Source organism: Aquila chrysaetos, chromosome 3 (assembly GCF_900496995.4).
Source record: "Aquila chrysaetos chrysaetos chromosome 3, bAquChr1.4, whole genome shotgun sequence".
NCBI lineage: Eukaryota > Metazoa > Chordata > Aves > Accipitriformes > Accipitridae > Aquila > Aquila chrysaetos.
The window spans coordinates 74,650,522-74,673,269 of NC_044006.1; the positions used below are offsets into that span (position 1 = coordinate 74,650,522).

At 40.5% G+C, this 22,748-nt stretch overlaps 1 protein-coding gene across 1 annotated transcript; it reads left to right on the plus strand.

Moving 5' to 3' along the window:
- Window positions 1-14: 14 nt before the first annotated feature.
- AQP1 (aquaporin 1 (Colton blood group)) lies at window positions 15-20,374 on the plus strand. Its single transcript, XM_030010081.2, has 4 exons — window positions 15-543; window positions 16,317-16,481; window positions 16,895-16,975; window positions 18,493-20,374. Exons 1-4 carry the CDS (start codon window positions 154-156, stop codon window positions 18,670-18,672), a joined length of 816 nt encoding a protein of 271 aa, XP_029865941.1. The 5' UTR covers window positions 15-153; the 3' UTR covers window positions 18,673-20,374.
- The last annotated feature ends 2,374 nt before the right edge of the window (window positions 20,375-22,748 follow it).

Below are 22,748 nucleotides of genomic sequence, written 5' to 3' on the forward strand. Positions count from 1 at the left end.
TTCCCTCCTACAGACCACCCAAAGCCCTATAAATAATCCAAGGACCGTATTTTTCTCCAGATTTCTCTTCAGACCTCAAAGGAAAAATATCAGGCAAAGGAAGGGAGAGAGGGAGAAGGGAAAGTGAGGAGGGGAGAGAGAAAGAGAGGAAAGATGGCTAGTGAATTCAAAAAGAAAATGTTCTGGAGGGCAGTGGTGGCCGAGTTCCTTGCCATGAGCCTTTTTATTTTTATCAGCATTGGCTCGGCTCTGGGTTTTAGCTTCCCGGTGGTGGGCAACAAAACTTCAACAAGGTCTCAGGACAATGTGAAGGTCTCACTGGCTTTTGGGTTATCCATCGCTACCATGGCACAAAGCGTGGGCCACATCAGCGGTGCCCACCTGAACCCAGCTGTGACCCTGGGCCTCCTGCTGAGCTGCCAGATCAGCATCTTCAAGGCGCTCATGTACATCATTGCCCAGTGCCTGGGGGCAGTGGTGGCCACAGCTATTCTGTCAGGAGTCACCTCCTCTCTCCCAAACAACCTCCTGGGGCTCAACTCGGTAAGTGGAAACTTTTAATTCCTCCTCCTTTTTTTTTTTTTTTTTCAAGTAGAAACGTAACACCTGTAATCTACTAAAGATGGGGGGGAAGGGAGGGATCGTGGTGATGATGGTGGTAGTGATGGTGACCTCAGGCAGCCAATTGCTTATTGTAGCGGGGGATCCAGTCCTGACTGATACCAGGATGGATCTATGTCATAGGGACGGTCCTTCCTCCCCACCCTCACTTCGGAGCTTTAGGACATTATGGACATGATCGGTTTTGCTTATGTTCAGTTTCGTACATCCGAGTTGCTGAAAGGTGCCTTTTGACACCGATTTAACACTGAAATCGCTGGCAGTTGTTGCGTGATCGAGTCGCTTTTGTGGTTCTGAAGGTCTCGGGTAACATGCCGGTTAATGTGCATGTATCGATGTTGTTTTCGCTTCTGTAAATGTGATTCTTTTTCAATACCTGATTAATGATTTGTGTAACCTGATGATGACTGCAATGAAAACCTATGGGAACAGCAAGGGAGATGTGTAGCAAGAGAAACCCTACCACCAAAAGTGTGAGCGTTACCTGTTGCGTTAGGCAGAGTGCTCAGCTTCTGCCTGACACAGGATTCCAGCTGCACTTTCTGTGTGTTTCTCCTTTTGCTGTGCAAAAATGGGAAAACCCCCTGAATTCTCAGGTGTAGACTGGAGAAAGATGTGAGGCAGCTACATTTAACAGGGGTACAGGTTTCAACCCTCTCCCAGCCGGGTGCTCACATCATGCTGCATAAAAACTGCCTGGCCACAACTCCTCCTCCTCAAAATGTTCTCATTTTCCTGTTGTCATTGTATCTTAACAAGAGAAAAAAGGATAGATGCACTTTTAAACTTGAAGTCGTCCCGCTGTCAGAGGCAGTGCTACAGCCACTGCACTACACAGAGTACTGTAAATGGAAATTGCCTTCTACTCACTTCTACTCACTGATTCTGATAAGAACAAGTATTTCGCATCTTTTCTATGGCCCCTTTCTTGCAGAATATTCCTGACTGCAGTTTGAAACTTGAGCTAATTTGAAATCTTATGCCCATTTGAAGTCACAGGGATATTTGAGACATAAAGCTGCAAATACAATAGCTCTTCAGAAATCATTTAGGTAAAAGGGGAAGAAAGGAGCAAATAAATAGATTAACAAATAGTTTAATATGTTTTTGCATGCTGTGGCATTACAGTTAATTCAGAAAATGAGGCAGGTTTTGAAAACATAATAAAATCTGATATTAAGAATGTGATTCCTGAGCAGCTTTGTATTATCCAGCCTCATGTTACTCTGGGGGTTGGCTGCTTACCTCCCTCGAGCCTGGTGCCTGCAGGTATTCCACTGTGCCACCGTTTTGGAAATTTTGATGGGTTAATCCAAAACATTTTGGGGAAGCAGAGTGAATCGTATTATTAACTCCAGAAGGCTCTGGCTGTGTGTGTGTGTTATGTGATCTTTTCCTCTGAAACCACTGGCAGAGGGAATTGCTCAACCGCATGGGACAGGGTATCCGCCCAAGTGGTTTCCTCGAGAGGTCCAACTGCCATTAAACATGGGAGGTCTGGTTTCAGTAGCGCTCGTGTTTGGTCTTCCCCTTATGGTTGCCACAAAATGCTGATGACTGGCTCCTTCCTCTATCCAAAAGCCCCGAAACTGTCCATTTGTAAAGGGGGTGTAGATGAATACCCCAAACTCTTCTTGCTCCTCAGTCAGTAGCTTTCCAAGCTATAAAGATATAATTCAGAGCTCTGCACAAGGATATCTCAGAAGAGAAGGACCTATGGGGACAGATGGAAAGATCAGTGCAGTCACTGATTTTAGTAAGCTTAGGAGACTACTTCATGAATCTCAAAAATTGCATATGAGGACGGAAGCCTTGTTCCCTTCCCCCACCAGGAACACCTCTGGAATACAATCAAATGCATCATTTTCAAGGCCATCAAATACACTGTAGGTAAAACTAGATAGTGTAAGTCTCCATCATGCCAATTTTACAAATCTGGCAACACTTTCTCTGCACGAATTAATGTATGAAATGGTGCCTAAACACTGTGAAAAGCCCTAGTCTCAGTGCTTGTCATCGTCAGATACTCAGAATTTTGATTTTTTTATTTTTTCTTTCACATCCAGTTATAAATGTTCTGGCTAGAGCAGCAGTGGGGAGACTTCCCAGGGGACGGGGAGGGCAGCAGCTGTTCTTCTGCCTTGCAAGAAAGAACTAGAGAGGAAAGCAAACCCATTCATTTCCCACTGACAAGGTTGGACTGTCTGGGGAGGGGAGGGGACGGTTGAGGGGTGCGTTGGGTCTGAGCCCGGCGCCGGGGACAACAGCGGAACGGCTGTCCTTGGGCAGAGCCGATCACAACGGGGCATCTCCCGAAACCACAGTCCAGCACCAAGAGCACGCTGCCTCCTTCGGCAAGTAGACGATAAGGAGAAACCACGGAGATTTGCTTTTATGTCATGCTTTTTAATCTGAGGACAAGGAGGGGAGGGACAGAGCTGGCAGCATCCCTGCCAGCTGCTTTGTCTTCCTGCCCTTCCTGTGGAAAACGAGGTGTAGATTCGCTGTTGAGAAAAAGAACAGAAAGAAAAGGAGAGCTGTTTGTTTGACAGGGTTGGGAAGAGGGCTTGGACGTGCGTGACTGCGTCCTCTGTTCTGACCCTCTAGTGCTCTTGGAGGGCTGGTTTTACAGGAAAAATGTGGTGGGAGCAGTTTAATGTAGTCAGTGGCTATCCAGTGTCCCCAGTGGATACTGGGTGGGATTGCATGCCTGAACTTAGATTTGTCCTATCCAGCTGTAGGCTTTGCACTGAGGGGCCAAGTGAGGAACCCATTTCCACAGGTTCCTCTCTAGTTCACAGGGAAGGAGAGACAAAGAGAAGTACTTCAGCCTTTAGATCCAGCGAGTCGTCCTCCAGAGACAGCCAACTCTTCTTTGGCGTGATGAGGCTTCAGGCTTGGGAGCCTCTGGGAAGTACCCAAAATGAAGTTGGATGAATCTGTGCCTTTCTCATTGCCCAAAGGGAAAAAGGGAAAGACGAGAAAATGAAGCACAAAACCCAGCCATCGAAAGTGCAAGGCTGAAGAGAAGGAAGGGAGAATGAAAAAGCAGGATGCTCCTTTAGCATGTTCAATATTAAGGTCTGTTTTATACTAAGACAAGCAAAACAGTCACATATGAAAAGTTTGATCCAAACTTTACTGAAGTCAATGGATATATTTTTAGTTACTTTGGCTGGTTCCGAATAAGACATTCTGGACAATATTCAGAGAGGTATTTAGAGTACTGAATCCTTTTAAAATACTTAACTTCCCATATATTTTAGTAATGGTGTGGGTGACAAAGTAAAAACTTTAAAAATTGAAAAAGCTGAAAGAGGAGTATGCAGTGTGTTTGTTGTTCTAAAAATTTAAATATTTTTCCTTACATCATCTGGTATCTTTTTTTGGCAATTGGGTTACTACATGTTACAAATTTCCATTAGGTAAAACTGTAAGAATAGAGAATGCCTAATCTTAAATGCACTCATCTGCCAGCATAGCTGACTATTGTCTAGTGAGGAGAGATCTGTAGTTTGGATAATGGAAGAAACTATTCATCACGGGCAGTTAATGTCCAACGAAGAGCTCAAGCAGGAAAGGCGGGTGAGAGGAGACTTCTGTGCTGTAAGGTAACACAATATTTGTGGTTCAGCAATGATTATCTTGAGAACTGTTATCAAGCTTTTAAAAACAGGCTGAGAAAATTTCTTTAGCTCAGTTTTTTTAATTTTTTTTTTTTTTTTGTGAAAATGATCAGAGGTTGTGCAAAAATGCAGACACTGCTTTGAAATTTCATAATTTCTGTATTTTGGTATACTCATTAGAGGGCCAGGAAATGTGCCCCCTAAGTCTTGGGGCTACAATTTGGAAACCATTTGAAAACTCTGCCTTGAAGTTTATGATGAAAGATATTATTTTAAATGTTGTAAGTGGATCAAAATTTGTAGGCAAGGAAAACAGACCTGAAGGTACCATTGCTCAGGGTAGATAAAGAGAAAAGAAAAACAGCAACGAATAACAAATAGAAGGGCTTCGTTTTAAAAAACACTTAGTGGACTGATAAATGTTGTTTGTGTAACTGAAGAACTTTACGGAAAAGCCAGGACAGATCTGTGGTCAGTGTTTTCAGAGGTCTGGAGTGTTTTCTTAAGGCAGGTGAATAGTCATATAGATACCACTCCCAGAGTGTGGAAGGTCACTTGTTGCTGGAACACCCTTTGGATTTCCAGTGTGATTAGCTGTGTCTCTGCCACTACTGCTCAGCAGAGTGTCCCCAAAGTTGGATCAGCTGTGGCATAAGAGTCGGTGCACATAAGGGTGCAATGCCCTTTGGTGATAAACACACAGTGGCCAGCTCCAAGTCCTTTCCCAAAGACAGGGAGAAAGGAGCCCTTTGCTGTCCCCGATTCCTCGTACCAGGGCGGTATCTGCTGCTCAGAGACACCTTCCACCCTCACCAAAGTCACACTACAGAGTGAGTCCTCTTTCCATCAGCAGCCCCACTTAGCTGGATTGTGGTCCAGCAGCAGCAGAGCAGCTCTGAACCCCTGTGCTGGAGATGGTTTTTTTTCTCTGCTGTCTGCGTGTCCTCCAGCTCCAGCCTTATTCTGCTACTTAGGAAAGCTGAAGGACAATCTCTCGTCTCCAGGATATTGGAGCATAGGATGGGGCATACAATATGTGGAGCCTTAGCTTCTGCAGATATATCGTCTTATCTCTAGGACATCAATGCTGGTGATTTTTCCCCCAATAAATTTCCAAGGCGCAGAGACCTCTAGTGCAAACGTAAAATTGCCACTGCACTGGGAGTTCCCTTTCGTAACGTTGAGACCTGCTGCACCTTTTAATGTTGTGTGTGGGTCAGTACTGATGTTTTTATCCTGATACTCCTCACTGAATCTTACCCATCCTTTAGAAAGTTGCCTCAGAGGGGATCACGGACAGGAATCACCAGACTCCCCACGTTTGGTCCAAACCAGTGCACCAGTAGTGGCCCTCTGACCACGGGGAGCGGGACTTGCATGGTTGGCCTTGATGACTCAGTGTTTACCTTGTGATTTCCCTCTCTCTTTGTGCCCGCGCCCTATGAGTCTGTTCTCCTCTAACCTCAAATTAAACAAAGTCGGGTTGAGTTGGAAGAACTTCCAAAATAAACTGAGAGCTTGACAGTGTGACTGGACAACTGAGTAAGTGATGTTGCTTTTCCTCTGAGTCAGTACGGAAAATAGCAGTTCCAGAGGTGCCACTGGATGGACGAGACATGCAGCTGAGTTCCTGACCTCTAGCGCTTGTTAAAAATCCTTGGATGGTTTTTCTCAGTGCAGATCATATACCGAGCCTTTCTCAAGTTTCAGTACAGTGAGCTTCATTCTCCTTGTCACTGCCCTCCGCCCTCCTTATTTTCAATCTAGCGTAGGCTTCTCCTGCCAACCTTGCCTGCCGTGCGTGCTTAAGCACTTCAGCTTCTACAAGGGGTCAGAAGTCACTGCATTTGTAGACTGAGCAAAATGGTTCCTGTACACGAGATTAGTCCAGGATTTTCATTTCTTAACAAAGAGCACCACAACAATAGCTAATTATTCAGTTTCAAACTTGCAGCAGCAGTCTTTTATGGCATGCCAGCATTGTATTGAATCGCAACTGGCCATGGAGGTGGAACACAGGAAAGGCACCTGCTCAAAACTGGCCACAGGCTTGGCCACTTTCGAATGTGTTCACACAGTGACAGCAGAAACATCTGGTCTGAGATGTAAACCTGATGGTTATCAGCCATCCTCTGGAGCATTTGGGGATAACAGGGGTTATAGCTCTAATCTTATCTCAGATCTCAGAAGCTATTTCTTGTTTCCATTTCTACGAAGGTTTGCTTAGTGCTTCTATAATGATATAGCCATACCCTGAGCTTTTGGCAGAAAGCATGCAGGGATGCAGCAGCACGGCCATTTGTGGCACAAGGTGAGGCCCTTAATGATCATCCACCTGCAGGCCAGCCTTTTGGTGCTAGAACAGAGTGGTTCCAAGTGGGGTTTGTACCATGAACAGGGTCCACACCCAGAGGATCCAAGGATGTCTGGTGCATTGTTTGAGAAAATGCTCTGCAAGTCTCAGATTAAAGGTCCTCTTTATTTATTTCTACTTAGAAATAATAGAAATTGATGAAAGGGGTGCACAGAGGGTTGTAAAATAATGAGTTGCAATAGACCTAAAACCATTATTAATTTGGTAGATTGGTTGATATTATAATTCAAAGAGAGTCATGCCGGGATTTTTGGAGAACAATTTTTTTTTGACCAGCTGTCAAACTAAGTAGGATTGAGTAAGCAATATAAGGAAATTCATTTTGCCACCACCCTTCCTGACTGGTGAATAAACAGTTAAAATTGTTTTCCTTTCCTTAGCATTCTATGTATTATGCCATATGTATTTTTATATTTTGTATATATGTGTATACACACCTTCACACTTACTGACACACCAGAGACAGAAAAATCAATAGATAGAAAGATTCTTCAGATGAGGGAACCCCAAATTTCATTTCCTAATTTAAATTAACTAGAATTTTTTAAAAAATATCTATTACTGGGTGTCGATTCTAAATCAAGATCTGACATGGCAAGAACGACAGCCTGAGAACAAATGGAAATTTCCACAGCAAACATGAGAATGAATATTATGGATCCCTTCTGGTTAAATTGATGCAATGGTAAAACCAACATATAAGTCATTGTAGCAGGGCTCATGTACTTCAGCAGATAATGTGAACCTTCAGGTGAGTTGAGAATAGCATTTCTATAATCAGAGAATCCTAAAAAATGTCACTATCTGGGCTGTATATAGCTATCTTTAAGAGAAGCATTTTTAAAGCAAGGATACTAAAGCACATCACAAGTACTAAAGGAAGAAAAAATAGCCCTTGAAAAATTTCCTGTTTGTCTCAAAAGGAAATTGCCTGTTTTCTTTACAGCAGTAGTACATTTTTGCTTATTTGTCCATTCTCTAGCTTAATTGAGAGAATTCAATAACAGACAGATCTTTACCTGGTATCACAACTGAAAATGTCAAAGAAGTCTTCATCTTTAGAAAAATCTCCATTCTGGAGTTAGGGAAAGCAGTCCAAACTATTGTGCTTGTGCTCAACTTCATAGATAGCAAACTGTCTGTATGTTGGGTGTCTGCATTTCGCAGTGTCTGTATTTTCCTGTCTTTAAACTGTTGTCTCTTTATTATAAATATGCAGAGGTAGAGGCACCTTTTCATTGTGGGCTGATGTGGTACCTGGCACAATGAGACATCATGGCCTATGGCTGTGCTCCTCAGTACCTCCAGAATAAAATTAATACCAATCTCATGGAGCGAGTAAATGTCTCCTGGAGGTTTTTCTGGCCTGGCTGCGAGTGGTATGCGGTCCTGTGTTTTATTAGTGTGCAACCTGATGGGAAGGTACTTTCTTTCTGGCATCCAGAGCCAAAGCCAGCGCTGGTGTTTCACTCTGCAACTCCACCGAAATCAATGAGATCTGAGGCTAAGGCACAACATTAACCTGTTAAATCAAATATACAGAGCCTGACAGGCATCCTGGAGGAAACTCTATAAACAGCAGGAGGGAAAAAAATGTGTGCTGAAATCTCTGCAAGGGGTTTCTCTTTTGGCATTTGTGGACGAGAAAGGAGCAAAGAAATCTGTGCACTTTCTTTGTAGAGCCCCATGCATTGCCTCTCCTTGAACCGCTAAAAGGTATCACAGAAAACCAAACTTTTCCAGGTTTTTGACACTAATTCTGTGCCAAGTGAAGTCAATGAACTCTTTCAAAGAAAAACTGTGGCACGTGTTTCCTTACACATATACACGCAACTTCTCCTGAAGTTAATGATGACTGTGTTTGGACTGAGGAATGAATAAAGTCAGGTTTGGCCCCTTTGCTTTCCCTTGATAAGAATTCTTGCTTGAGGAACAAGGTGGAGAAATGAAGGAGCTGGAATTGTTCCCCTAATTCCTGAAATCCATTGCACATATACAGAGCTGGTTTTAACTCCATGGAAATGCCAAATCTTCAGTGCTCTGCACAAGACTAATTGTATGAACTGCCTCAGTCTTGGAAACTCTGAAAACTTCACAGGTTTGCTGGACTGTTTGTCTAGAAGTATAAAACGAATATTGCTTTGGTGCAGTTGCCAACAACTGTACTGTGAGGTTTGTGCAAATCCAGCTAGTTATTCCAGTAACAACATAGAAAGGAAGATTCTATTAGGTTCAAAATTCAGATATGCCCAAAATTCCACACTGAAAGACCATCCTCTTCTGGGCTGACAATACGGGAGATCATAAATAGCTCCATGGTATAAATGAGTGCTTCAAAAGTGTTATGGAAAGTGAACTATTTGCTTGGTTTTTGCTTGGTAACAAAAAAAATCAACTCACCATTCCTCATCCTCTGAATAGAAGTTGTTTATTTCTCAGCAGCAAGATTAAAAAAAAAAAAAAAATGTTTCCCCAGAGCAACTTTCCCAGAGGCACATCAAAAAGTAAAAGTGTAAATGAGACAAATGGTCTATCTCTAACTAGCTGTGCTAAATGAAGTCCTCTAGAGGAATTAACTTTTACTGACCGTCACTGGCCTTACATGTAAACTTTTTGTACTCTGGTTTAACATAAATGAAATCATCACTCTTCTCTTTAAGGCACACCAAGCTGCTGCAACACACAGCCCTGGCTAGTTTCTCATCAGCTTGAAGATAGGGTGGGAGGAGGGAGGTTAGTCTTGTTCCTGGATGGTGTCTGCTGTCCAAAGAATGGAAAATATGATTTCTGCTTTGGGAATTGAATGAGTCCCCTTTAGAGCTCTTAAGGCTGTATTTATAGGAAGGATAATCTAGCAGAGGACAATATGTTTTGTCCCTAGGTTCTGCTTCTATTGTTGATCTAGGAAACGATCCAAAGCTAATTCTTTGCTTCATAAGCAGCTTCTTCTGAGTGCTCCTGTCGTATAATTTTAAGTGAAACTCTTTAGATCTTTGCTTGTCTCTACTTACCAAAGAAATGAGACTGCTGTACTCTCTGAATCCTTAACACTCAAATAATGTGCATAGAAGCGTCCATTTCAGAGTAATACTGTTAAATAGCAAGGAGAGAAGAGAATAACTGTAGTTAAATAGCTGGGGATAAAGTCTCTGAATACATTTTGACTGTAAGTTAAAGGAAGGTTTACAGCTATGGAGATCTGGGACAGACTTTCAACAGAAGAAATGTATGTTATCAAGACAGAAGTTATCAAGCTCTTTTCATGACAGAGTTGGAGCTGAAAGAATGAGAAGAGTCAGACAAAATGACAGGCCAGATAGTGGAAGATGGTTTTGAGGGTAGTAGGGAGATTAATTTCTGAGATTACATTTAAGGAACATTGCATTAAAGAACTCTGCCCAGCTAAACACTTAAATGATAGTTGGTATAAAGCAGCATAATTAGTACTTCCAGCGTGGGGATGAAGAAGAGAGCATGAACCATTTAAACTAATGTGAAGAGTTTTCCTTATTAAGAAAAAGAAGGAAAATCAAAGAAGGGAAAGTTTAAGCTACAGGAAGAAATCATGGTAAAACAGTGAGAATTTGCTTGAATAAAATGCTAAAAGTTTTCCTTTAAGAAAACAGTCTGCCATGGCAGAGATAAGCTAATAATTTAGAATGCTGAAAACAGCAGGCCTGGTGCAAGTTGTTAGATGTTTATTTGAATTCAACACACAAGTAAAGAGGTCTGTCTGATATAAAGATATTATTTATTGCAGCACAGCTCCTTAAAATTCTCGATTTTGTCTGGACAGGAGAACATAGTTCTTCTCCCAACATGAATATTAAGAACACTTTAACAAAAGGTAATGCGTTTTTAGTCAGTCCACAACATGCTGCTTCTTATGTGCCAGCCATGCTATTGTTGGGGTTCTGCAAAAGCTGCCTTAGCTAGGGGATGGCTGGGATCTGCAAAGAAGAGAAGCCCCGGCCATCAGTGATATTATATGTGTCACTGAATTGCTGTGGTTTAACTTTTCTCTCTCTAAAAAACATCAGCCAGCATGGCTTGCAGTGAAGTATTTCATAAGAATGGAGAAAGTTGACATTCCCCTACTGAAAATAGACTGCTACATTTCCAGAGGCCTATCATTTTTCAGGAACAATGAGAAACTAATCTCTGTTATATGAAAGTAAGCTGGACCCTAGAAGATACAATCCATGGCTAAAGGTTCGTTGGATGAGATGGAGCATAGCACCACATGATGAAACCACCTTGCATAACAAACTGTCTTATCCATATAACGGGAAACAGGTTTGAACTTGACATACTTTTACTCCTAATGAGAAAAATATGAAACCTCTAGAGAAGTACACAATTGGGTTTACCTTGGGCCAGTTTAATTTCCTGTCCCCATTCCTCTTCTGAAGGCAGACAAGTAATAAATATCCTGGTCTAAAAAAAAAAAAACCAAAAGGAAAGAAAACATACCATTAATTTGCCCAAATTATTGCTTGAAGCTGTGGAAATCAGGCAGCTAAACATGGCAGTTAGGGGCACTTCTGAGAAACAAGCTTCTGTAGTTCTCATCTCCTGTCTGATGTGGAGAAATGGAAGCAATGTGAACGCTACCCATTTCCTAAGGCGAAAAAACAGGTGTTTGTCTCAACTAGTAACTCTCACGGTCATGACTAGATAATGATTTTCCATTAATTTTGCCCTCAGGTTTAACGGTCCTTATTTGATTACATTACATGTCTCTTGGTGTAGTTGCCAATATGGATTACATCTATGCAGAGCCTTCGCAGTGATTGACCCACCAAGTGTGGCTCCACTGTCTGCATATGTCACCAGCTGTTTCTAGGCATTAACTCAGCTGAGCCAGAGCCGCACTGAGGCAATTCTGTCCCCAACCTTCCCACAGAAAGAACTTTTCCAAAGAACCAAGGTCTCTTACATGATAATTCAGCTTGGAAGGGACCTCAGGAGGTCGCTAGTCCAATCTCTTGCTTAAAGCAGAGTCAGCTTCAAACCGGGTTGCTCAGGAGCAGCAGTAGCATTACCAGATAAAGCTAATCTTTGAATGGGGAACCGGTATTGTACCTCATCCCATGTCCAGTTATGCAAAGCAGAGAGTTTCAGCATGCCTAGAGTGCTTCCTTACGTTCCAACCAGTTGCAGTTCAGGAGCTTTCTGAATGAGTTGTGATTTCTATAAATTTACTGAATTCCGGTGGATTTTTCTTCCATGAACTTGTTCAGATTCACAGTGAACTCAAGTGAAAAAATTAATGGTGGAATTCAGCTCACAGAAGGATATACCTCACTTGGGGTGTCTACATGTAGGCTTCTGCTTATCATCTGGGTGCTATTACAGTCAAGGGAGAATTTCTCAGTGCAAGCTAATGCAGCCAAGATTGATTCATCTCATCAGATATATGTGTCTATATATAACTATCAGAGCTTGCCAATGATGTAATCCATTTCTTGGATGTGTTTCTGGTGCTTCTTCTGTCAAAATAGTGACTTAGAAATGAATTTTAGTGGAACAATTCATGTGAACAGAAAAGGAGAAGTCTGGATTGACTCCTATGATGTAGGAAACTGTGTTGGAGATGAATGTGGGCTTGTGTATTTCATTTTAATCCCTTAGAGCATATTTGATCCCTTAAAGCACTGAATCCACTCTTCAAGCCTCACAAGTCTGAGGCATGAAAAGCTCAGGGAGTTACTGCGCTGTTCCCTGCTTTCTGACATTTCTTCTGTTGCCTTAATGAGCATCACCTAAAATGCAGAGCATGTGAGAGTTACTGGACTGAGATGAGAAGAGGTCAGAGATTTCCCAGCTGATAGATCAAGGGCAAATGCAGTGTCAGCCCACACACCTTGCTGTGACTACTGGTAAGCAACCTACCAACGCAGGGAAGAAAATCATTGCAGTGTGGGTACAGGTCACTGGAAAGGGACCCTTTCACCCCAGCACTACAGTAGAGGTGACTATGTCTTATATTTCAAGACATTATTCTATCTATTTAAGAACCAGAGATATGGTCACCTTACATTCTGGATATTCTCAGCAGCAGAATGCTAGATGTTAAGACCAGCGGTTGATTTTTGCTTCTCTTTTGTTAGCCTCAGGTAGTCAGGTCTCTGTAACGTACAGTACTACTCCCTGCTAGAGGCAGATTAAGCTTTAGACAACCCTGAAGCTTCTAGAGTCAGGTATCCTACAAAAATTCAAGCTTTCCTTAAAAAACCTGAATAACGTATGGAAAATACAATGAAAGGGTAACAAACTTACGTTGGTTATGCCTACCTGCTTCTGTCAAGAGCTTAAAACAACAGATTCAAAAGGTGCAAAATGTTTCATATTACATTGTTAGCTGGCTAACATTTGCAAATCCACTGTGACCAAGGATTATATAAATATAAATACACACACACACACACACACATATATGTACATTTTAACTTGATATTAGGAAATTCACCTTCCTACTCCCCATGTTATGCTTTGGCTGGGATGTGGTGAGGGTGGTGAAGACTTTTGCTGTTCCATGTGTTGCTATACCCTGGATGGTTCAGGCTGCTGCTGTAGTGACATTATAACTCTGACGAGTAAGCAAATATTGAATGTCTGTGATACTACTCTTACATACTGCAGATCCACAGCCCACAGCAAAGCAGAACATCCAAGGTTTGCCTCAGCCTGCCTCGTTTTGGAACATGGCCCAGAGTCCTTGCTCTCACAGTACGACCTTACATCCCTGGCAGGCTGCGTAAAATTACATGCTAGAGGAAAGCAAAAGGTTTCCTATGATATTTCCAGGTTTTCTTTCATTCCACACAGCCCATCAATAAGTGTTGATTAGCAGGGAGAATGACCTCAATTCACGTCAGCTATAGGATGTGTTTTCCTGGAGGGAAAGGAAGAATATGATTTCCGCCTCTCAAAGATAAGGATTATCACAGGTTTTAAAAGCATGATTTTGCTCTTATTGTCTCTTTTCTTTTATAGAAGCCCTTCAAACGAAGGGAAGACTAATGGTAGGTCAGTGTTTAACGGTTTGAAATGACAAGGCTTTGTCAAATAGTAACATCGATGTATCACACCTCAGATCTAGATTCTCTGGAATTTAACAGTTGCTTTATGATAGAAAAGAATTCAGTTTTTTTATCCACTTTTGGGCATCTGCAGATCACTCACTTATTTGTCAATACACCTGCCTTTTAAGTTTGATCATTTGGCCTTCCAAGTGTGAGACAGAGTTTTCCAGAGAGTCTGTAGTCCAGGTTCTTAAAGTGATACTATTTCTTTTGATATCAATGGGATGTATTTGAAGCCTAATTTATTGAGATCCACAAATTCCACTGTTTCTGCAGAAAAAAAAAAAAAAAATTTTAAAAGGGGATGACAAAAGTAATAGGATATTAATATAGTGGTATATCAGGTATTCAGCGTGAATTTCTGGATCATGTCATTTTCACTGCTTGCTTATCTGGGTATATTTATGTCAGACTTGTATTTCTCACATGTAAGTCCTATTAATGCTGGAGGTTTCATTAACCGATTTCACTTTCTACTGTATGGATGCCAAAAGAATCACAATGCCCACCATTTCAACCAGAATTCCCTTCAATCTGTGAATAAACTGCTTCTAACTCAAAGGATATCAGTCCTGCATATTAAAGAATGATATAATAATATATTATTAATGCTTCAGATTGACAGGTCTTAGAAATCAATATATTTTCACAGTTTTGTTTTTAAAGTAGCTAATCAGATTTATGCTGGCTGAGGACAGATGATTTTTTGTCAGTGGTTAGGAAATTGATATTATGCTGCTTTGTTACAGAGAAGAAACAAGAAAAGTGAATAGCAAAGGCAGAAAGTGAAAGAGTTCAGCTAAACATCTTTAAGTTTTAAGGTTATTCAAATATTAGTTTGGGGGAAATCAGGGCGTAAAACCACAAAAACAAATTTAAAGCATGATTTCCCATAGTTTCATTGTTCTGGACAGGTCACAATAACATTTAATTATGTTTTTGCCGTGTATGACCTAGCAATTTTTAATGCAGAGGCTTTGACAGATGGGATAACCTACTGATAGCACTACTCTTGAGCATAAGTTTTGCAGAGTTTGCTTCCTACTCTGAGTCACTCACATTCTCATTTTCTCTGGCTTCCGTCCAAGCTCATGTTTCATCCTATCCGTGTAACGTAGTTATTTCTGCTTAACACTAAGTTATTCAGCTCAGATACAGGCTTGTCTTGTCTTAACTAAGATACCACTGAATATAGCAATTAGAAGCAGAATTCAAAACTTGTTATAGCATTGAATGGTTTAGCTCCATGTTTTCTTGGTAAGCACAAGTTTCTAACAGTACTCCTGAAATATGACAGCATTTCTACTGTGTAATGTTCTTTTATGTGAATTACTGTGGTTTCAATATGTTCTACAGCATTTATATTAATAAGAAACTCTACTGATTTCATGATTAATAATACAGTTGGAATACCTACATCTGCCAGTGTGAGTTTTTCTAGAGAATCTACTTTACTTCAGTAGGAAATTGAAATACGTCCCCCATCACCCCCTTAGGATTCCTGAATTGTGGATGTTTTTTTATGGCTCCCAAAGAAGTCGAGTGAGATTCAGTCTGAGTCTAAGACACCTAAAATTCATCTACATGTGAGTTAAGAGTCTAAGCTCTTGTAGTCAAATGAGATCTAGTGAATACAAAAGAAAGAAGAGCTATTCAGTTGACTCTCAAATGATTACCTACATTTCATCAGCTGAACGGACCTCATCTCCATTGACTATGTTCATTACCTATCCAAGTTAGAGATACATTGCCTAAACATTGACATCCAGAGATATTTTAGATACCTTTGGTCTTCTGTAGGACTTATGTCACATCTACCAGTCTTACATGAAGACTGCGGATATCTCAGGTGGCATTAGAGGCCTATTTTCAGGCAATTGAATCACAGTATAGGTGCCTTAACATTAATGTGGAAATCTGCCCATGGAGCCAGCATTTTGCAGGACATTGCCCACATGAAGTCCTTGTTTTGAAGAGTTCATACTGAATTACAGAAAATAAGTAGTGGTGGGAGAAGAGAAGATTAATGTGACTTGTCAATAGCAGAGATAGGTACTTTCAAGCTACCCAGAGCTACGCACTTTTCTTACTATTTGTCCTTTCCTCCTCCTACCCCTGTTTGCTTAGTAATTGTTGCTGTAGGCAAGCTGAGCATTGTTTAACATGACCACGGGCTCCTCATTCTCAGAAGCAATGAATAAATGTCTCAAGGCACCACAATTCACTTCTATGGGTAAACTCTACTGAAGGCCAATCTCTGGCTCATTTGTTTCTCACGCATAGATCAGTTATGTTCTCATTGTGTCTAGAGGTTGAGCATTCACTTTGGCTGGATGCAGCAACCATGCAATCATGTTGAATCACCAACAAAAGCTGGTTACACCTAGGCTTGAGTACAGCAGCGAATGTTTCAAAACTAATTTCTGTTCACTTTTTTCTTTTTTTTTTTTTTTTTTTTTTCCTGTTAAGCAAAAGCAACCCAAGGAGAGAAATGGCTGTGCAGGTCTGCATGTTCCTATTGAGAAAGTAGATCCTGCAAAACTTTGTCGTACTGGTTGAAGTCAGGTAGGAACGTCAAGTGACATTTTCCTTCTTGTCTCCATGCAGCTTTCAGAGGGAATCAATGCGGGCCAAGGACTAGGTATCGAAATCATTGCTACCTTCCAGCTGGTGTTGTGTGTCCTTGCCACCACAGACCGGAGAAGGAATGATGTCTCAGGATCAGCACCTTTGGCCATTGGTCTCTCCGTTGCCTTGGGACATCTTCTTGCTGTAAGTTTTAGCTCTCGCAGTTGATATGTGCAATGTCCCACCTCAGGATGGGCCACTGAAGGCAGGAAGAAGATGGGCAGATGATAGTTTCTTCCTTCTCCTTCCACTTCAGAGACTGACCTTGTTTCTGCAGCATGCATGGCCCTTCTTTCTTGGGCCATGTGGCTGTGGCAATAAGTGATGAGGTTGCACATCTGGGAGATGTTGCTGCAGTAGGACCCGTTTGCCTGGTGGGACAGGACAAGCACATGGCAAACAGGTTTTCCCCCCTTTTTCTGAGGAAGAGCAGGTGGGATGAGTGAAGCTGTTGTGAGCATCCGAACCATGCTGCAGGCTGCCACTTGGCCTCCTGTGTAATGAAGATGCCACACGTGCATCAGTGCCTCACCACTGGTTCTCTTTCCACCTCCTAGATTGATTACACCGGTTGTGGAATTAACCCAGCCAGATCTTTTGGCTCAGCGCTGATTGCCAACAACTTTGAAAATCACTGGGTAAGTTGAATAAATTTGTTTAGTTTACAAGAGGCTCTGCATGTGCATAATCTACAAGATCAGAAACATTTAAACACGTATCGTTAGCACCAACTCAGTGAGTTGCCGTTTCTATTTCATTTAACAAAGAATAATCTTTTGCTCCTGACCAGCCTCAGGAGATCACAAAGTCCTCAAGCTGAGTGTATATGTTCAAAGTATTACAGTAGATTTTCTTTAAGTTTATTTATTTCAAATATTTTAAACATTAAAGACTCATTACACAGAATTCTGTATTGAGTGTTTATTGTTTAAACTGAGTTTGTAAAGTGCTACTGCTTAATCTGGTAAAACCTAGTTTAGGAAGGTTTTTAAGCAGGTTTACAAACTGGAATGAATCATCCAATGATCCATCCATATATGGAAGCTAATAAAGTGTTCATCTTCTTACAGTTAAGTGTCTGCTTAAGTGCTTTCATGGAAAAATGCTCTGGAAACACTATAAATTTTAGATTATTCCCTGTGGTTAAATGTGGTTAAAATAAGGAACTTCACAAAAATTTACTTCTTTCACTAAGCTCAATAAAGAAGGCTGATATGAAAGCCCTAAATGAGCATGTGTTCTTGAATATTTAAAATGCAGCTTGTTCCAAGTCTCCTACTGATGATTGTGGCAGCCAGTTGCATAGGCAACCATGGAAATTTAGTGGTAGTACAATGGCTTGTGAAAATTTTGGATATGGATGCCATTTTAATCTAAAGAGTAAAACACCAAAGGAGGACACTGGGGAAATTTTGCCATTATTTCCCACTTAAACACTTCTATTGGGATAGTGATGTAATGTAACTAAGCCAGTAGCTAGTATTTTCAGATTTCATAGAAAAATTATTTTCATTTGTACAGAGAGAAGGAGATAGAGATAATAATTCATATTAAACCACTAATATTGCTGAATAAAAGAAAACCTGTTTTCAGACTCAGGCATTCTTTGGCCATGTAAATCCCTCAAAATCATCTGTTAATTCTAATAAAATCAACCTGTCTACTAGAATACTTTTACTACCTCTCCCTCCAAACTTTACTTGCCTTAAATGATTAGACCAGTACAATTACAGCGATATCACTAGCTAAATAGCAGCTAGTAGCAAATTAAGCCCCTAATTAGGTCCTCACTCAGTATTACTTTCTAATTCACCTATCACTGAAAGTTAATGGGAGAATGGACTAATGTCCTTGTTGCTTTTGGAAATTGTGCCCCCCTGCCAAATTTCTCTGGAGTTACTGAGAGGCTTTACCAGTAGATACCTGATTTTAAATATCAAAACTCGACAACATAGTCACAGTTATTAATCTCTGGGTCTATTGCCAATTCATGGTGAGAAATTTCTTGCCATGCAGTTAATATTCAGGTGATAGACTGTTATGTTAATGTTTTCACTGTAAATTTCGTAGTGAAAATCCTCAGAGGAGATTTTTCAGAACAGCTTCAAATGCAGTGGTATCTGATGTATTAACTGGATTTGGAACTGTGTTTCAGATCTTCTGGGTTGGCCCAATCATTGGAGGAGCAAGTGCTGCCCTGATTTATGACTTCATCCTGGCTCCCAGAAGCAGCGACCTGACTGACCGCATGAAGGTGTGGACCAGCGGCCAAGTAGAAGAGTATGATCTGGAAGGAGATGATATGAACTCCCGGGTTGAAATGAAGCCAAAATAAAGAAGGACAAGGAAAAAAAAAAGTACAGTGGTTTCCGAAGATTTTATCAGTGTTATAGACTCTTTGTAAACCAGCAAGCAGTACTTTGTTTTTTAATTCAATATGGGTTTCCATTTTTTTACCACCAATCTTAATAGCATTTTTATATCTGGGGTTTTCAATTACAAAGTCTTCAGGCCAAGAAGTCATTAGACACTTTTACGTGAGCTAAATAAATTGGGCTGAAATTTAACCCCTCCCTCACCACCACCAAATTTTCTGGTGTATTCAGTGTGGGTGGTTCTCCCAGCACATCTCTCAGTAATGATAAGTAATTCAAATGACCAGTCTGTTTGCTGAAAGAATAGATACCAAGGACAGAGAACCATCTGTACCAATAACAGGGGACTTCTTATATGGGAAAAAGTATTTATACAAATATGCAAGGCTGGTATCTAATGCCAGCAATGCATCTGAAAAACTATCTCAAATCATTGCCCAAAAGCACCTTTTGGAAGGAAAGGCCACTGAAAATTACTTGTTATGTAGAATTAACCACCATTTTCTAAATGATTGATAATCTCTGAGAAAGAGGACCAGAAAAGTTAAGCAGGACAAGAATCTCCAGAGTCCCAGGATCCATTTAGATTTTCGAAGTGTTTCATTCTCCCTGAACGTGCATCCAGCTCACTGGGAGGGAAGAGAATATATGACAAAAAATGTACAGATATATTAATTCCTGGGAAGTAATAACTAGAAGTCAAATTAGACAGTAGTAATAACAATGGCAACAAGAACAACATGGTGCCAATATGTAAACAGGATTGTATTGTGCCTGTGACTACTCTGCTTTTGTTCATCTTAGGTAATTTAACTGTATGTTATAAAACAAACCAGGAAAAAAAAAAAAAGCCCCTTTCTTCTTGACGCTATTCTAATAGCCAGTGCTGTGACATTCAGGGACAATGAATAGATATACACACAGTATATTTTCTAATGAGGGACAAATACATACCTGTGTGTAAGTCCATTTTGGGGGTCGTTGCTTTGTTTTTTTATATATATATATATATATAAATGTTTATATATATGTTTTATACAGAAAGCCTAGTATACTGTTTTGTAAGAAAATAAGAGCATAAGACAAGTGGAAAGAATTGCAGCAGTGCTTAGCAAAATAAATGACACTGGAAACGTAAAGAAAATTAACACTCTAAACGATGTGGAACACTATTTTCTGTTTTCGTTTTTGTGTGTGTGCTACTTATGTTTTCCTGAGTAACCCAAAGCATTAGCTGGTCTTACCTACTAACTATAGGATATAGTTAAAGCAGATACATGCTGATATACTTGTTCTGCACTAAACAGTTTTACCTAAGAAATGAGGCCCAGAGGAACCTACATAAAAAGCTGCACACTTTACCATTCAGACAAACACCCCAGAGGTAGTATGATGGATGTCTCCTGTTAGAGAGGCAGTGTGGACATGGGAACTGAGAGAGGGTTGACATGGAAATCCATACAGCTTGGATCATTTCATCAAGCTGAGCAGATGTACAATGAAAAAAAAAAAAAAAAAAGAAAATTGCCAGCAAATTAAAACAATACATTTTATCTTTCTTGTCTACAGTTGGTGTGTTATCTCGTGTATTGTCTATGTACATACAGCATGATTGGATTTTGGGGTGGTTTAAAAATAAACAAAATCAATTGTGCTAACACATGAAATGTTCATGATTCTTGATTTTTAATTTGCCTTGCAACACAATGCAATTTCATTCTCTATACCGTTCTTCAGGTGCCAACCTGTAAGACTGAGACAATTTCTGCTTTTCCACTCTTGACTGCTCCTTTGATTTGGTGCTAGCTTTTGGGAAAAGGAAGCTTCTGTCTTTGTACGGCAGGCAAAGCAGGCCCTTACCTGGAAGTAAGCGCTGTCTTTCCAGAATCTTTATTTGCTGGTATCCTAGTGCATCCGTTGACCTCAAATTAACTCTTTTTTGCCTATGAGCCAGAACAGTTGCAGAAGTCACCCACAGTAAATAGGTTGTTTTGACAAGCTTGAGGTAACTTAACGCATACAGTGATGGAGAAAATGTGAGCTTCACAATTTGTTCCTCAGCCTACACCTTGAGAAGAGCAATATCTTGGCCTATTTTCTATGTTTCAAAGTCCAAAACTTTGAAGACAAGAAAAACTGCCTTTCTGTTTGGTGTGTAGTAGGACTACGTCATGTTAGCTGCTCTAGCTGCTGCTTATGATCACGACAATAATAAATAAAATAGATGAAAGATGTACAATAACTGTTTCACTAGTGAAGAAACAAAAAACAGGTCAAAGTAAATGAAGTGTGATTTGTTGGTGTATTTATTCACAGTGATAATGTTTAAACAATTTACAGTAAAGCTCTAGGAAATTAAGCAAAAACATGTTTCAGCAGAATTCCAGGCTTAAACCCCTCCCTTCATCTTAAAGGAGGAAAAGCTTAATAGTACATTTCAAGTGCTTTTGTAGTACTTAGATCCTGAACTGAAAACAGCAGTCTCTAAACAATGCAAGGCCATAGCTGCTAATGGTCTCTCCACTCCTGGCACAAATGGTTTTGCTTTGCGCTAGACAAGCAGACTTAAAAGTTGTCATCATCTCATTAAAATATTTGGAAAATACCCAGCAAAGGAATTAAAAGCATGAAGCAGCAAGTATCGAAACCCACTAACAAATGTCAAGTGGGCAAATGTATTTACATGTGATCAACCAGAAACTCAACAAAATCTCCCTGACATCAAAAAGAAGTCTGGAACACAGTTATTTAAAAGAGTTCCCATGATGTATGCACTAATAGTTGCTGACCTATGGACAGATAGACCATGTCTGTGCCCTGGTAATTCCTGGGGACAAACCTCTGTATTTATCACACATTCTAACAGGAAAAGATGATAAAGGGTAGATTGGTTAGGGACCACCTGCCATGGTCTCAGTAGCCACCCTGTCTTGTAGCCCACAACATACCAGATAACCACAGAGAGTGGCTCTACAAATCCTGGTAAATGAAAAAGCACAAGGGAATATTCCCAAGCACAGGAACACAGTTGTCAGTGCCTGCGTCATCCCAACTAATATTCTCCCAAATTTTTCCAAGGCAAAGTTGAGCAATGCCAAGATGATCCACTTTGTTTTGTCTGATGGTCAGTTGTCATCCCAGGGATAGACACCAGCATGCAGATGTACTCACTCGGTGGTTTAGGCAGCTGACAAAGTACCATCCGTTTTTCGCAAGCACCACACAAGACAACTTAGAAGAAGCCTGAGCAAGGTGCTTTGAATTCATCCCCGGAGAAACTGCTGCTCCATTGATTCTATACACAATCTAAGGAGATATGGGTGCTAACTTTAGTCATCTATCTTTAGAAGTAAATACATGCTCTGCCTCCCCATTGTAACTGTGGCAATTTAATTTTAGATTTCATGTTGCTCAACTCTACATAGACTTTTAACACGTGCAAGGAAAGAAAGGCGATTGAAACATAACATAATGACAGCCAATAAGCCAGGAAACTTCCATTGTCTTCCCATATCCACCAGCTGCACCAGTCACAATTCACAGCTTAATGTTTTTAAAAATTAAAATAACACAATAATACTAATAAAGATTTTCTCATAGTATTTCAATGTTTTCCCTCCTTTTACCCAGCTGAAGTTTGGATGTGCCAGGAGTCACACAATAAAATTATATTAAGAATAATGCTGTTATGATTCAGTTGAAGCCTGGGCTGTAGTAAACATCTGTGTCAAGAATGGTTCTGGGTTTCATTTTACTCAAGCCTGATGTCCTTGAAAGGACCATATTTTTTGTGTAGAAGTTGTCCAATATTACAGAAATTACTTAGCCCAGAATTCCTTCTGGGGACAAATGCATCATTTTATAGACTTCCCAAAGCTGAACTGTGAAATCAAACCTCTGTTTAAATAGGTTCATTGATAATTAGACATTAGCCATCTATGAGATCACATCGCTTTAGGTGCTTGAAATCATATGCCCCATTTTCCTGAGAAAGCACAATTCCTGTTGACTTCAAGATTCCTTTGTGCTGTTGGAC

Coding starts and splice junctions, on each gene's coding strand:
- AQP1 (XM_030010081.2), top strand. CDS start 154: ATGGCTAGTGAATTCAAAAAGAAAATGTTCTGGAGGGCAGTGGTGGCC. Junction 16,482..16,894: donor CCTTGGGACATCTTCTTGCT/GTAAGTTTTAGC, acceptor TCCACCTCCTAG/ATTGATTACACCGGTTGTGG. Junction 16,976..18,492: donor ACAACTTTGAAAATCACTGG/GTAAGTTGAATA, acceptor ACTGTGTTTCAG/ATCTTCTGGGTTGGCCCAAT.